The 12,353-nt window shown below is 38.8% G+C and overlaps 1 protein-coding gene across 2 annotated transcripts; it reads right to left on the bottom strand.

Moving 5' to 3' along the window:
- Positions 1 to 130: 130 nt before the first annotated feature.
- Positions 131 to 12,280, bottom strand: LOC129183272 (tetratricopeptide repeat protein 39B-like). 2 transcript variants are annotated; one of them, XM_054780333.1, is made up of 19 exons: positions 12,158 to 12,280; positions 11,347 to 11,550; positions 11,165 to 11,196; positions 9,994 to 10,098; positions 9,779 to 9,910; positions 9,631 to 9,707; positions 9,354 to 9,483; positions 8,751 to 8,856; positions 8,593 to 8,658; positions 8,410 to 8,518; positions 8,275 to 8,342; positions 6,004 to 6,063; positions 5,757 to 5,918; positions 2,119 to 2,210; positions 1,910 to 2,030; positions 1,706 to 1,817; positions 1,519 to 1,636; positions 763 to 879; positions 131 to 669 (listed from the first exon to the last, which is right to left on the bottom strand). In XM_054780333.1, the coding sequence occupies exons 2-19, from the start codon at positions 11,368 to 11,370 to the stop codon at positions 555 to 557; spliced, it is 1,746 nt and encodes a 581-aa protein (XP_054636308.1). In that variant the 5' UTR covers positions 11,371 to 11,550; positions 12,158 to 12,280; the 3' UTR covers positions 131 to 554. The 2 variants fall into 2 exon arrangements, with proteins under 2 accessions (XP_054636308.1, XP_054636307.1); XM_054780332.1 differs by lacking the exons at positions 11,165 to 11,196; positions 11,347 to 11,550; positions 12,158 to 12,280 and adding an exon at positions 10,449 to 10,988.
- Between the last annotated feature and the right edge of the window lie 73 nt (positions 12,281 to 12,353).

The following is a 12,353-nucleotide window of genomic DNA, read 5'->3' as shown; positions in this document are numbered from 1 at the left end:
ACTAAATGTAACCTCACCATAATCCTGTGCATGCAAATCTAAAATAGCTTCATTGTGGAAATAGTCGTGAATAATACTGTTATATTTGTGTCAAAATGAATGAACACGACTGCAAAAAAGTCAATTTCTTAAGGTTTATTATTAAGTCTGAGGGCAAATACAAATGAATACTTATTTACAAAACACATCAACATATTGTATCATATTCATTGAAGATAATATGTATAACATAACAGAGATGCAACCAGTCCAGGGGGCACCCCGCCACTTGCCTGAAGTCAGCTGGGATAGGCTCCAGCTTACCTGTGACCATAGTAAAGTCAAGCGGTACCGAAAATATATGGATGGATAAAAGAGATGGCACAGAGAAGAAAGGGGTACAATATAAGGACATTACAGAAGACTCAGTGTGCCACAGTTATGGTACAAAAATGTATTATGTCAACAAGCAGGCTAACAAGATGACCTTGAGTAGTAGGAGTGCAGTCACAGGTCTCATCTTCCTCCCACCTCTCTCTCCATTCATACAGTACACTCTCCCATCATGGGACCGCTCAAGCTGGCGTACGTGAGGGCGGCATTTTAGCCGCAAAGGAGCCCATGCTATTGAGCACAGCGTGGATGCGGAAGTGTAACCGTGACTCCATGCTGTAGTCCTTGTAGTCCATCCTTAAAAAATCGCCATCATCATCATCGCCTAGTTAGCACTTTTTCTTTTGTGAAAAACGTAAATGGAGTTTAGCATATTGCAGGACAACTTACTTGGCGCTTTCAATCACAAAGATGGCCTTGTCGATGTCGCCTCTCTGCTTGTGCAGCAGGCCCAGCTCGTACATGGTGAACGGCACCAGGTAGCTGTCATGCTTCAGGTCACTTTCACTGCAATAACAAACCATTTCAAAATTCAAATGAGATCATAGCATATACACAGCATACATTAAACACACAAAAAAACATTTTGGCTAGGGAGTCTGTCAACATTTTCAATTTTAACAAGTCAAATCTTACTTTAATTTAGGAACCATTACAACTTAGCTTTGGAAATTTTATTTTGATTTATGATTCCTATCATTGGTGTTGAGAAATGTAGTAAAATATTCGGTTCACGTGTCCTTTCTGGCATCAAGCCGTACAACACATTTAGCCAACAAAAAAATTAACCAGGACATTTTAGGCGCACAAAATGTGGGTGAACAGATTTTATGAGAACCTCTGCATGGTTGTGACTAGACGGGATTGAAATGTTGACACGTGATGAAATATTACGCTTGTGTGCTCTTTCTGGCATCAAGCCACACACCAAATTTGGCCGACAAAAAAATGTAACCTGTCCCTTTTAGGCAGACAAAATATGGGTTGAAAGAAACGATTAGAGCCTCTGTATGTATGGTTGTGACTAGATGGGTTTGAAATGTTGGTACAACTGTTCAAATTTAACGGCGTATTTTACTGGCATGAAACTAACGTCCAATCTGAACAAAAAATTGCCATTTTAGGCAAAGAAAATTTGTAGCTGACCTGGAGATGACGCGATTAAAGCAGACCTCAGCCTGGTCCAAGTACCCTAACTCCCTCAGACACAAGCCCTTGAGGAGCTGAACGACACACTGGTCATCCAGGTGGTATTCTGATGGGTCTGGAAATTAAAAAACATTTTTAAAAAAAGTCACGATAACATGAATTTTTTTCGACAGTGTGTCCTCACCTTGATTATACTTGAGCTCATCCTCTGCTTTGTATAAAGTCTGCAGGATGCTTTCGGTCAAGTCGGCTCTTTTGCCAACGATAGTGAAGCCATTCCACACATACATCATCTCCTACAGTCAAAAAAAGGAAAACGGTTGTTTAATTATAATATAACCTTAATGACAGCTATTTCATTAAAATTACAACGTGAAAGTGTACTGACCAGAGCTGGGACGACCAGTTTGACAGGTTTAGATGAGGCGTATCTCTGAGCCTTCTTGGCTGCAAACTTTTCAGTAGGAATGGACTTTCCAGCCAACCTCAGCCTCAGACCATCTACCTCCCTGCAAAGTGTCACATTTAAATGATCACTTCCTGTAGTGACATGCTGTATAAAACGCCACAGCCTGTTGTTCTCTATTTAAACATTACCTGAATAAGTCCCCCACATTTTCACCCAGTTTTTTCACTTCCTCCTCTGGGAGCATGCTCAGTATGGAGGCCTTTTGGAATACATAGACGGCCTGCAAGGACACATGACCACAGCAATTACAATACATGTATTCACTTCCTGAGTTTCATATGTGGTTGCTTTAATACATAGAAAAATGGTAAGGCAATGTGGCAATATGGTAATATAATTGTCAAGGTTTTTCCACAATCATAATAAATAATAATCATTTACAATAATCAGTGTAATAATGAATAAATAGTAATAAATACAAATAGACATAACAGAACAAGTTGAAGACTCTTCGTCCTTATATTTACCAAACATCATCAGCTTGTATTATTTCTTGAAATCGCTCATCTTGGTGCTTTGTTTGAGTTCCTTACTCAATCCGTTCCATAATTTGATTCCACATACTGAAACGCTTTGGGTTTTTAGCCTTGTTGTAAGTGTTTTAAGTTTAGTTTTTCCCTGAGATCATATTTCTCCTTTCTTGTATGACATGTTTGGGTAGCAGGTTAGTTATTGTTTGCTTTGTGCATAATTTGAGCTGTTTGAAAATGTACTAAATAAAATTAATACATTTTAATATTTGTGATTTTAAAAATAAAAGATTTGGATGTTCTCTATACACGGCATTATGGATTATCCTAACTGATCTTTTTTGCAGGACATTTAGCGAGTGAAGATTGCTTTTATAGTTATTACTAGGGGTGCGCCGATTGATCGGCCACCGATCAGTATTGGCCGATTTCCGAGAAAAAGCACGGTATCGGCATATCCCGATACTTGATTTAAACGCTGATCCCCATTGCCGATCATCTCCGCCTCCATCGCAGCAGCCAGCCTATAGCGACCGTCTCCCGCCCACTTTCCCTCCACAAAACCAAAACAAGCATGTCTGCCGTGTGGGACTTCCTGTCATTGTGAGAGTTTTGCACACTGCAAAGCATTTTATGGATTCCCTTTCATATAATATGTATATATATATAATATGTAGTGTTCAGTTAATAATGTGAGAACACTAGAAAGAAAGCCATTCTGAAATACAAAATGTGAGTTGTGTTAATGTTTTTGGTAAAACAAACATATTCACTTTGTTTGGGTTGAAATAAGCTATGAATACATGTTTTTTAAATGTTTTTTATTTTAAAATTTACACTTAATCTGTGTGATCGGTGGCTGTATTGGTATCGGCCGATTTCACTGATGGATGATCAGTATCGGTAGCATAAAAACCTGAGTCCCTAGTTATTACCCCATATCTCCACACAATAAGTTAGATATTGTAATACCAGGGCATTATTTGTATGAACTTCAGTCTTTGCCCTCTTTTCCCCATTTTTTAAAAAATATATTGCTAAATACAATAATTTCTTTTTAAATAATCTTTGTAAATTTTCTTTTTGTAATATTATGTCTTTATTTGCATATTTTGACTTCATTACCATAATATTTTAACTTTTCCTCAACTTGATTTTCCAAAAATTACAAATACATTTTGTTTGGTTTCTAATAATATTACAACTTTTTAAAAAATGGTCTTTTTGCTTTAAACGACTAGTCCAGAGTGTACTCGCCTCTCGCCCACTGACATCAGGGATAGGCTCCAACATACTCACGACCATAGTGAGGACAAGCGGTATAGAAAATGGATGGAAAACAACTAAAATTATGTTATTTTTATACTTTTTTCTCTTAATAGTTTGGCTTTATTCTTGTAAAGTTCCTGCAAATTTTTCAATTTTTGCTGAGTTTTTTTTTTCTTGTACAATTATATTTTTAAAATGTACTATGGGCCATTAAAAAACAGCCGGCGGACACAAATGGCACCAGCGTCGCACTTTGGCCACCTCGGATTTAGCTTCTTCAACAAACCTGACGTCCGCTTTTCGTAAACATCAAAGTCAAGTTAGTTTTCTACAAACCAAATGTACATTTTACATAAACACTCATGGTGATTTAGCGTTTTCAGCAAACCTTACATATGTTTTCGTAAACAAGGAAGCCTATTTAGAGTCAACAAAACTAATATTTTAGTTTTCATATTTAGTTTAATATTTTACTATTATCGTTTTTCTTAAACACTTCAGACAAATTAAGTGTTTAACAAGACTAACATACACTTCTTTCGTAAACAATGAACAAACTTCAACAAACTTAACGTACAGTACGTCTTTCATAAACCTCAAAGACAAGTTAGTTAATAATAAATAATAATGAAATAATAAAAAGTAATAAATATATTAAAAATATATATCGACACTGTATATGAAATGCAATTTAAAAAATACAAGTTCGTTTTCAACAAACCAAATGTACCTCTTTCATAAACACTCATGACAATTTAGCATCGTCAACAAACCTGACACGAGCTTTTGTAAACACTGAACACTAACTACCTTTAACAAATTGAATGTATGTGTTTTCATAAGCATGGTCGGCTAGAGTCAACAAGACTAATGTTGACTAATGTAAACACTCCAGACAAATTAGTGTTTAACAAGCCATACATTTGTTGCGACAACAAAAACGCTATACTTTCTTCAGCCGGCCTATCAAACATCTTTTTTCGTAAACCTCAAACACAGGTTAGCTTTCAACAAACCAAATACAGTGAATGCATCTTGTGTTCAGTTAACCTAACGCACATGTTTTTGTAAACACTGTTGACAATTAGGATCTTCAGCAAACCTTAGGTACCTTTTAAGTAAAGACAGAAGATGACTGGGTCATCGAGAAACCTGAAATATGTTGAATGTGAATGGAATACTTTCCACTCTGTCTTAGACAAAGTACAGCTATCGCAGAGCCATAACACACACAGAAGACCTTTCACCTGGAAAGGATGCACCCTTTTGTTTCTATCTGTGCGTGCACACACCCACACACATTGTTTGTAGATATGCTACCATTTTTATCTCTGCCTGAGGAACGATTACCTGGCCAACTGAGACGGGCTGGTGCCTAACATCCTAACAACGAAAAACATTTACATCCATTGTACCACCTCTCTAACAGAAGTTATGAAAGAAAGGGAAACAGGGTTTCTCTTTGGAGATCTATTGGGCTTCACCAAACCTTCGTTGGCCGTTAATCTCTCTCTCTCCAGCACCGGCATTGCAACTACTCCTGTTTTAATTAAATTGCAGACTGTCCTTGAGAGTCCTAGACTCGTTTCACAACTGTTTGGATAAAACAATCTAGGGGGGCTTGCCCCCTGTAAAAGGGCCGGTCCCAGCAAATATGTGTTTTCAAAAACATTGAAGACTATTTTGAGTTTTCATTTAATGTAACATACTGTATGTGTTTTCGTACACATCAAAGACAGCATTTTTTTTAAATAAACACTGACAAGGATTTTGCATTTTCAACTTTTTTCATAAATACTCAAAACAATTTAGTCTTCAATGAACCTAACGTACATTTGTTGTACACTGAAAATCATTTAAAAGCCCAATATAGAAGGCTAACAGTATTTTACCATTTTAAACACTTACTGTAACGTAGCGAGAATGAGGAAAGAGAAGATTTCAACCCCTTTCTACTAGACACATTTAAAATAACACGTAATATTCAAACTTTACAGTAAAAGCTAGGAAAAGATTACAATAGTCACCTGTGACCACTTGCTTTCTTTACAGAGCAGGTCAGCGTAATGGTATGCCTCCCTCCAGTTCTGTTCAAAGGAGTAGGCCCACATCAGCTCCCAGTAGCACAGGTGGTGGATCTGACGCCACTCCTGCTGAGCAGCAATGCATGCGTGGAACTTTTCTTGAGCCTTCACACACAGAAACACAACAATCCGCAAACAAGCGCAAGAAAAGTGTAGGTAGATGTTCCATTATGTGCTCAGAGGTCCTCACCAGTGTGATGTTTCCTTTGAGCAAGGCAATCCTTCCACTGTAGAAAAGAGTCAAAGCTCCCTGCGGACAACACAGGCATGTATATAGTGAAACAATTGCATATTGCAAAAGGACCATTAAAACATGCAATACTGTACTCGTGACCAGTGGTGGCGCTACGGAGTGGACAGGGGTGGCCACAGTCACTCTCCGGCCACCCCACTGGCCATCTAGACGTTTCAGGTATCAACTTATTGCCACCCCTATGTGAGTAATGGTCTCATCTTGGCCACCTCAATGAAAAATGTCTGGCTCCAGCACTGCTCATGACTCCACCTAGAGTATCACTCTGAATTTTGTCATTACAAAAAAATAAATAAATAAAATAAAAATGATGATTAAAAAAGACAATAATAAGTTATTTTTGTCACTTCTAAATTTTGTAATTGAAGGAAATGAAGAAAATACATTTAATTAAGATAAATATAATAACAACATTATTTAAATGTAACAAGTAAACAAAAAAATTAAATACAGTATTAAATACATTTTTTTAAGTACAATATTTTTGTCATTTTTGCCACTATTTAATTTTGCCATTCAGGAAAATGATAAAACCTACTAACAATAAATAAATACAACTACTGTATTTTTTTCCCCTTGTCCACTTTTTTCCATCTGGGGACGTCACAGCACTCGAATCGCATGTTTGAGTTGGTTGCGTTTTTACGCCGGATGTCCTTCCTGACACAACTCTCCCATTCATAAATATTCATAAATACAACTAATAATAAACTTAAAAATAATGAAATTTTTGCCTCGAACTAAAAAAAATTCAAAATATTAAAATAAAAATATTTAAATATAAACATACAAAATATAAAATCCATCCATCCATTTTCTATACCGCTTCATCCTCATTAGGGTCGCGGGGGCATGCTGGAGCCTATCCCAGCTGACTTCGGGCGACAGGCGGGGTACACCCTGGACTGGTCGCCAGCCAATGGCAGGGCACATATAGACAAACAACCATTCACACTCACATTCATACCTATGGACCATTTAGAGTCGCCAATTAACCTCACCTGCATGTTTTTTGGGAATGTGGGAGGAAGCCGGAGTACCCGGAGAAAACCCACGCGCACACGGGGAGAACATGCAAACTCCACACAGAAATGCCCAGGGGAGAATCGAACCCAGGTCTTCCCGATCTCCAGGCTGTTCCTGTATTGGCCAACGTGCTAACCACTAGACCACCGTGCGGCCATATTCAAAAATAAAATGTTTTATTATTTACACTAAAACAACAAAAAACATTGTAGATCTGCACCTTTATCTGGAATTTGAATAAAACCCTTGGCCCATGTATCTCCCCTCCACAAATACATACATAATCATACTACATGTTCCATGTTATTGTTAAACTGCCTTTGTTTTTGTTATTTTAGTTAAAATTAGGGATTAAAATAAAATATTTAGCAAAATTTGACTTTGCAATTTTACTCTCTGCAGTGTATTTCCACAATACCCATCCATTTATTTTCTATTCCGCTTGTCCCCTCTAGTGTCGCGGGTATGCTGGAGCCTATCCCAGCTGACTTCAGGTGAGAGGCGGGGTACACCCTGGACTGGTCGCCGGGGCGCATCTAGACAAACAATCATTCACACTCACATTCATACCTATGGACAATCTACAGTCGCCAATTAACCCAACATGCAGGTTTTTGGAATGTGGCAGGAAACCGGAGTACGTACTGGAGAAAACGCACGCACGCACGGGGAGAACATGCAAACTCCACACAGAGATGCCCAACGAAGATTCAAACCCAGATCTTCCCGATCTCCTGAATGTGTGGCCAACATGCTAACCAACATGCGGCCTATTTCCACAATAAGAAGTGCTAAATGTTTTTCTGTAATGTGGCTCATCTAAACTATTGAGATTCACTATCACCTCTTCAGGGACAAACTGGCGTTGCATGACACAATGAATTAACAAATGAATGCTTTTCACTAAGCCGCACGGTGGTCTAGTGGTTAGCATGTTAGCCAACACAGTAACAGTCTGGAGATCGGGAAGCCCTGCGATTGGCTGGCGACCAGTCCAGGGTGTACCCCGCCTGTCGCCCGAAGTCAGCTGGGATAGGCTCCAGCATACCCCCACGACCCTAATGAGGAGAAGCGGTATAGAAAATGGATGGATGGATGCTTTGAACTACAGGATTCCACAATGTGCGTGCAATGTTATCTTATTTTATGACGCAGGAGTCCCTTAGTACTTTAGTAACTCACATTTGGAAACCTTTTAGCATAAGGCTCCAGCAGAGAGTCTGCCTCACTTAGGTCCACATCACCGGAGCCTTCCAATAAATGAGAAAAAAAATTAGAAACCAATGAGACATTCTGTCAAATGAATGACTGTCTTACCCAGAATGACTGAGATGTAAAGATGATACATGAGCAGAGTCAAGGTGCTCAAAATGGAGCGCAGATTGTCGCTGGATGCTCCTGCCCGCAACTCGGACAAACCCACCTCCTGTGGAGCAATGGCGTTTATAAATGCACACAACAATCTCCATTTAGCTGCATGGTGGACTTGAGGCAGCCTACCCTGTCCCCTGAGAAACCCAAAAACTCCATCAGCTTGAGGATTCTGGCCGGGAGCAGCGAGAGCATCTAAAATAAAGCACAAGTGAATTGAAAAAATGCAGCTTTTAGTTGTGATTTTATAGCCTGGTTGCTAGGTGTGTGTGTGTGATTGCTCCCACCAAATTAAATGAGCCAATGCCCATGTTGACACCTCCTCTGAAGTGGACATTTATCCTGTTCTTCTTTTCCATTTTCTTATTGGCATTCACCATGGCCTGGCACTCCCTGCACACACATAGAGGAGTCATTTATATATACTTTACTGTAAATCCTCCCATTAACACCTCTTTTTAATTCATTATCCACTACAAAAGTCTCTAATTAGTCGATAACTGTGGCTGTAGGCAACCCCTGATGTGTTTTTTTTTTTTAAATTAACGCCGCAAGATGCCATCAGCGGTGTAGTATCATGAGTGGTCAGCATCCAGCAGCTTCACAAAATGCTGCTCACGCCACTCAGCTGTTGGTGTTACACTTGCCGTACTGTTATGAATGCTATCTGAGCAGGCTTTATTACAACACCAGTTCTGTTGCTGTGCTGTGCAAGATGCTTGTTAATAAACGACAAATAAATGTGGTCGAAGTCAGAAATGTTTTTGTTTCTACTTTGTCATGCACGCCACATCATTATTAAAGTTAAAGAATGACTTTAACAGCTTGGCTATAATGACAGCAGTTACGGTATGCAACTTTCTAGAAATGCCCAGTTCTTGGTATCTTACTTAAAAATCTGGTAGCTGTTTCGGATCCTCATGCCTCCCTTGATGAAGCCGATGATGGTCTCGTCGAGAAAGGTGAGCGCCGCCTTCTGCAGCAGCACTTCGGCATAGCAAAGCTCTGCGTGCATCTCCTCTGGCGTGATGTAAAACACAAACGTGGAAATTTATACACGACTCCTATCAAATAGGCCAACATGATTTAAAAAAAATTACATTGTAATAGGACGATGCGTTTCGGTAAATGCCTTATTTTTGCTCTGAAACGTGTCGGCCGGCTCACCTTCTGTCAGGGTTTCAGGTGACTGCCTGTACCACAGACTAGCCAGCGTCTCCATTATTCCAGTTTTCTTTCTAAATCTAATTTTGGAAACACAAAGGTGACTGACTGGACTCTTAAGTCACATGATCTGATGGATCTAATGCCTTACCTCTGGCAAGTCAGCAGGGACTCGCTCAGTGACTCCATGGCACTGTCCATGTCCTTTGGTTCGAAGGTCATGCCCGCCTGCATCACCAGGATGCTGCTGTACCCCATGGCGTGGTACATGCTCTGGCTCTTCCTGAAGCAAAGACAAGTACATATATATAATTTAAACACAGTAAACACAGTGCGTCATAAATTTATAAATAAGGTGGGACTTACCAGGGTTTTAAAAGAGCCAATGCGTCAGCAAACCTGTTGTTTAGAAAGAGATCAAGGGCGGTGGAACATTCCTTTAACGCGTCCTCTAACTCCATTTGGGGTTTTCTCAAGGGAAAAACACCAAATCAGAAAGTCATCATTAAATACAAAGAATATATTTTTGACAGGTGTATCACTATTAACACATAGTCATATATTTTGTTATTTAAAAACAAAAGTTACTATAATGAGAAAAATATATAATGTACAGACAAATGTTTTTCAGGTTAAAATTTTGAGTTTTGAAGTGCACGTACAGCATATAACTTTATTTTATACTCAGCTCAGAGCTAGTGATTTAATTGTACGCTGTTGTCCGCCTAGCCCCGCCCACCATCATTGCTGGTCATTGCTCACCATCATGGTGGACTTTCTGCTTCATAGCCTACTATACTCTGTTCCATTCAGCCACCCACCTTCTATGCCACTTATCCTCACTACGGTCGCGGCTATCCTGGAGCCTAACACAGCTGACTTCGGGGTACAGCCTGGACTGGTCGCCAGCCAATGGCAGGGCACATATAGACAAACAACCATTCACCCTCACATTCATACCTATGGACAATTTAGAGTTTTCCCGATCTCCTGACTGTGTGGCCAACATGCTAACCACTAGGCCACCGTACGGCCCTCTGTTCCATTCGTTTGCGGCTAATTGCCGATCCTAATTAGTCTAGTGTCCTTGGTGCCAACAGGGCAGACGGGCGATTCCGGTGCGTTTTTATCAAAATAAAGCGCAATGAAACATTTTGATGATATTTTAAATGGTTTTCAAACTAATTGTGGTCAATGTGTGTATAAATAATAAGCTACATATGTATCATTGTAGCATACATATCCACTCATACAATATATTACTTAACATTGTTTTCCAGTTAAAAAAACAACAACTAATTTTTAAGGTGTGGCTGCTTTTATTTTGTCGTGCCCACGATCAATTACATATAGTGGAAACCCTGTATACTATGAAAGTTATGGTGTCATATACTTACTGTCCTCTAGTGTCTGAATAGCATATTACAACTGGAATTCATCAGTGTTCTTTTAGGTTATCTACGGTTACATTCCTTCCCTGTATATTGATTAGCATTACTGTATATGACACACAAAAAAGTTTAATTAAATCACTTACAATGCATCCATACTGGAACAGTCTTGATGCACCTGGAAAGAAAAATGTGAAAACAACTCATTTTTTACTTGTAAGGCCACACAAAATTCTCTTATCAGTCTTTCCCAGTCTAAGGTTCATCTTAGACATTTTCAACGTAAAAACACACAAAAATCAAACATAATTAGCACCAAAACACTAACCTGTTGTTGGGAGTATTGTTCCATCTCCACTGGCAAGTAAAAAGTGATGGTCGGATAAATGGGATATAGCTTCTGAAAGCACCTTTTGCAGCCTCTTGAGCAGTCTTCCCTTGAAGTTTAGATGTTCATTGGATCTTCCTCACTATTTATATGCTACTAAGGCTGGACTGAGCACCACCCGGCCCACTCTCACATCTCCTGATACTACAAGACACAATCCACCGGTTGTTTTAGCATCGAAGAGTGAACAAAAGAGCAAAACTGGAGCATGAAATTACAATTAGCTTTACGTATCGTGCTGCTGGGCAAGCAAAAGGCGGAAAAAAAGAAGCACTAATAATGTCACAACTTTAGTGCAGGTGATGGTGGTTGCTGAACATAGGAGTGAGCTCTAAGGGATCAAATGGCGAACAAGCCGCAGTTACGCAATTCATATGTTCATTTACGTATTTAAGAAGCTCAAGATCCATTTCTGAATACTTTCCATGCTACAGATGTAGTCGAATATACATTATACCAGTATATGTACATACTCAAAGTTTGTATTCTTTTTCATTATTTATTGGATTTATGTATTATTATTATTATTTTATATATATATTATTTTTGATAAACAAATGTAATTATGTTGGTGTTAGAGAAAATAATTTCAAGCACTTTATACACAATTGAAAAATTGCTTTGTTTGGATAACTAGTGAGTAAGCTATGATACAAAAAATATATATTAAACAATTAGAAAAAAAATTTAAGTTTACATTTTCATGAAAACTATTGTTTGTGCCTGTGTTTATAATAACGCCATTACTCACAATGCTCTCCTACCGGCTCGTTTCCGGCAACTAAGGCAGCTCCCTGTCATCTGTAAAACTACTACTTGTCTAAGACTACTTGTCTATATTCAATTCATAATACAAACGTAAAATACATCTAAATATTGCAACATTACCTATCAAGTTGTCATGATTTACAATTTTATCTGCTTTAATTCAAGCGCCATTTGAGATC

This window comes from Dunckerocampus dactyliophorus, chromosome 6 (genome assembly GCF_027744805.1).
Source record: "Dunckerocampus dactyliophorus isolate RoL2022-P2 chromosome 6, RoL_Ddac_1.1, whole genome shotgun sequence".
NCBI classification, from domain to species: Eukaryota; Metazoa; Chordata; class Actinopteri; order Syngnathiformes; family Syngnathidae; genus Dunckerocampus; species Dunckerocampus dactyliophorus.
The sequence above is the reverse complement of the archived record's forward strand: the minus strand, read 5'-3'. Positions and strand labels throughout refer to the sequence as shown.

Excerpts from the sequence above, each read along its gene's own strand:
- LOC129183272 (XM_054780332.1), bottom strand. The coding sequence starts at position 10,636 with ATGTTGGCCACACAGTCAGGAGATCGGGAAAACTCTAAATTGTCCATA. Across the intron at positions 9,911-9,993 it reads TTGGCTCTTTTAAAACCCTG|GAAGAGCCAGAGCATGTACC; the intron begins GTAAGTCCCACC and ends TCTTTGCTTCAG. Across the intron at positions 8,343-8,409 it reads TTACATCTCAGTCATTCTGG|GCTCCGGTGATGTGGACCTA; the intron begins GTAAGACAGTCA and ends ATTTATTGGAAG.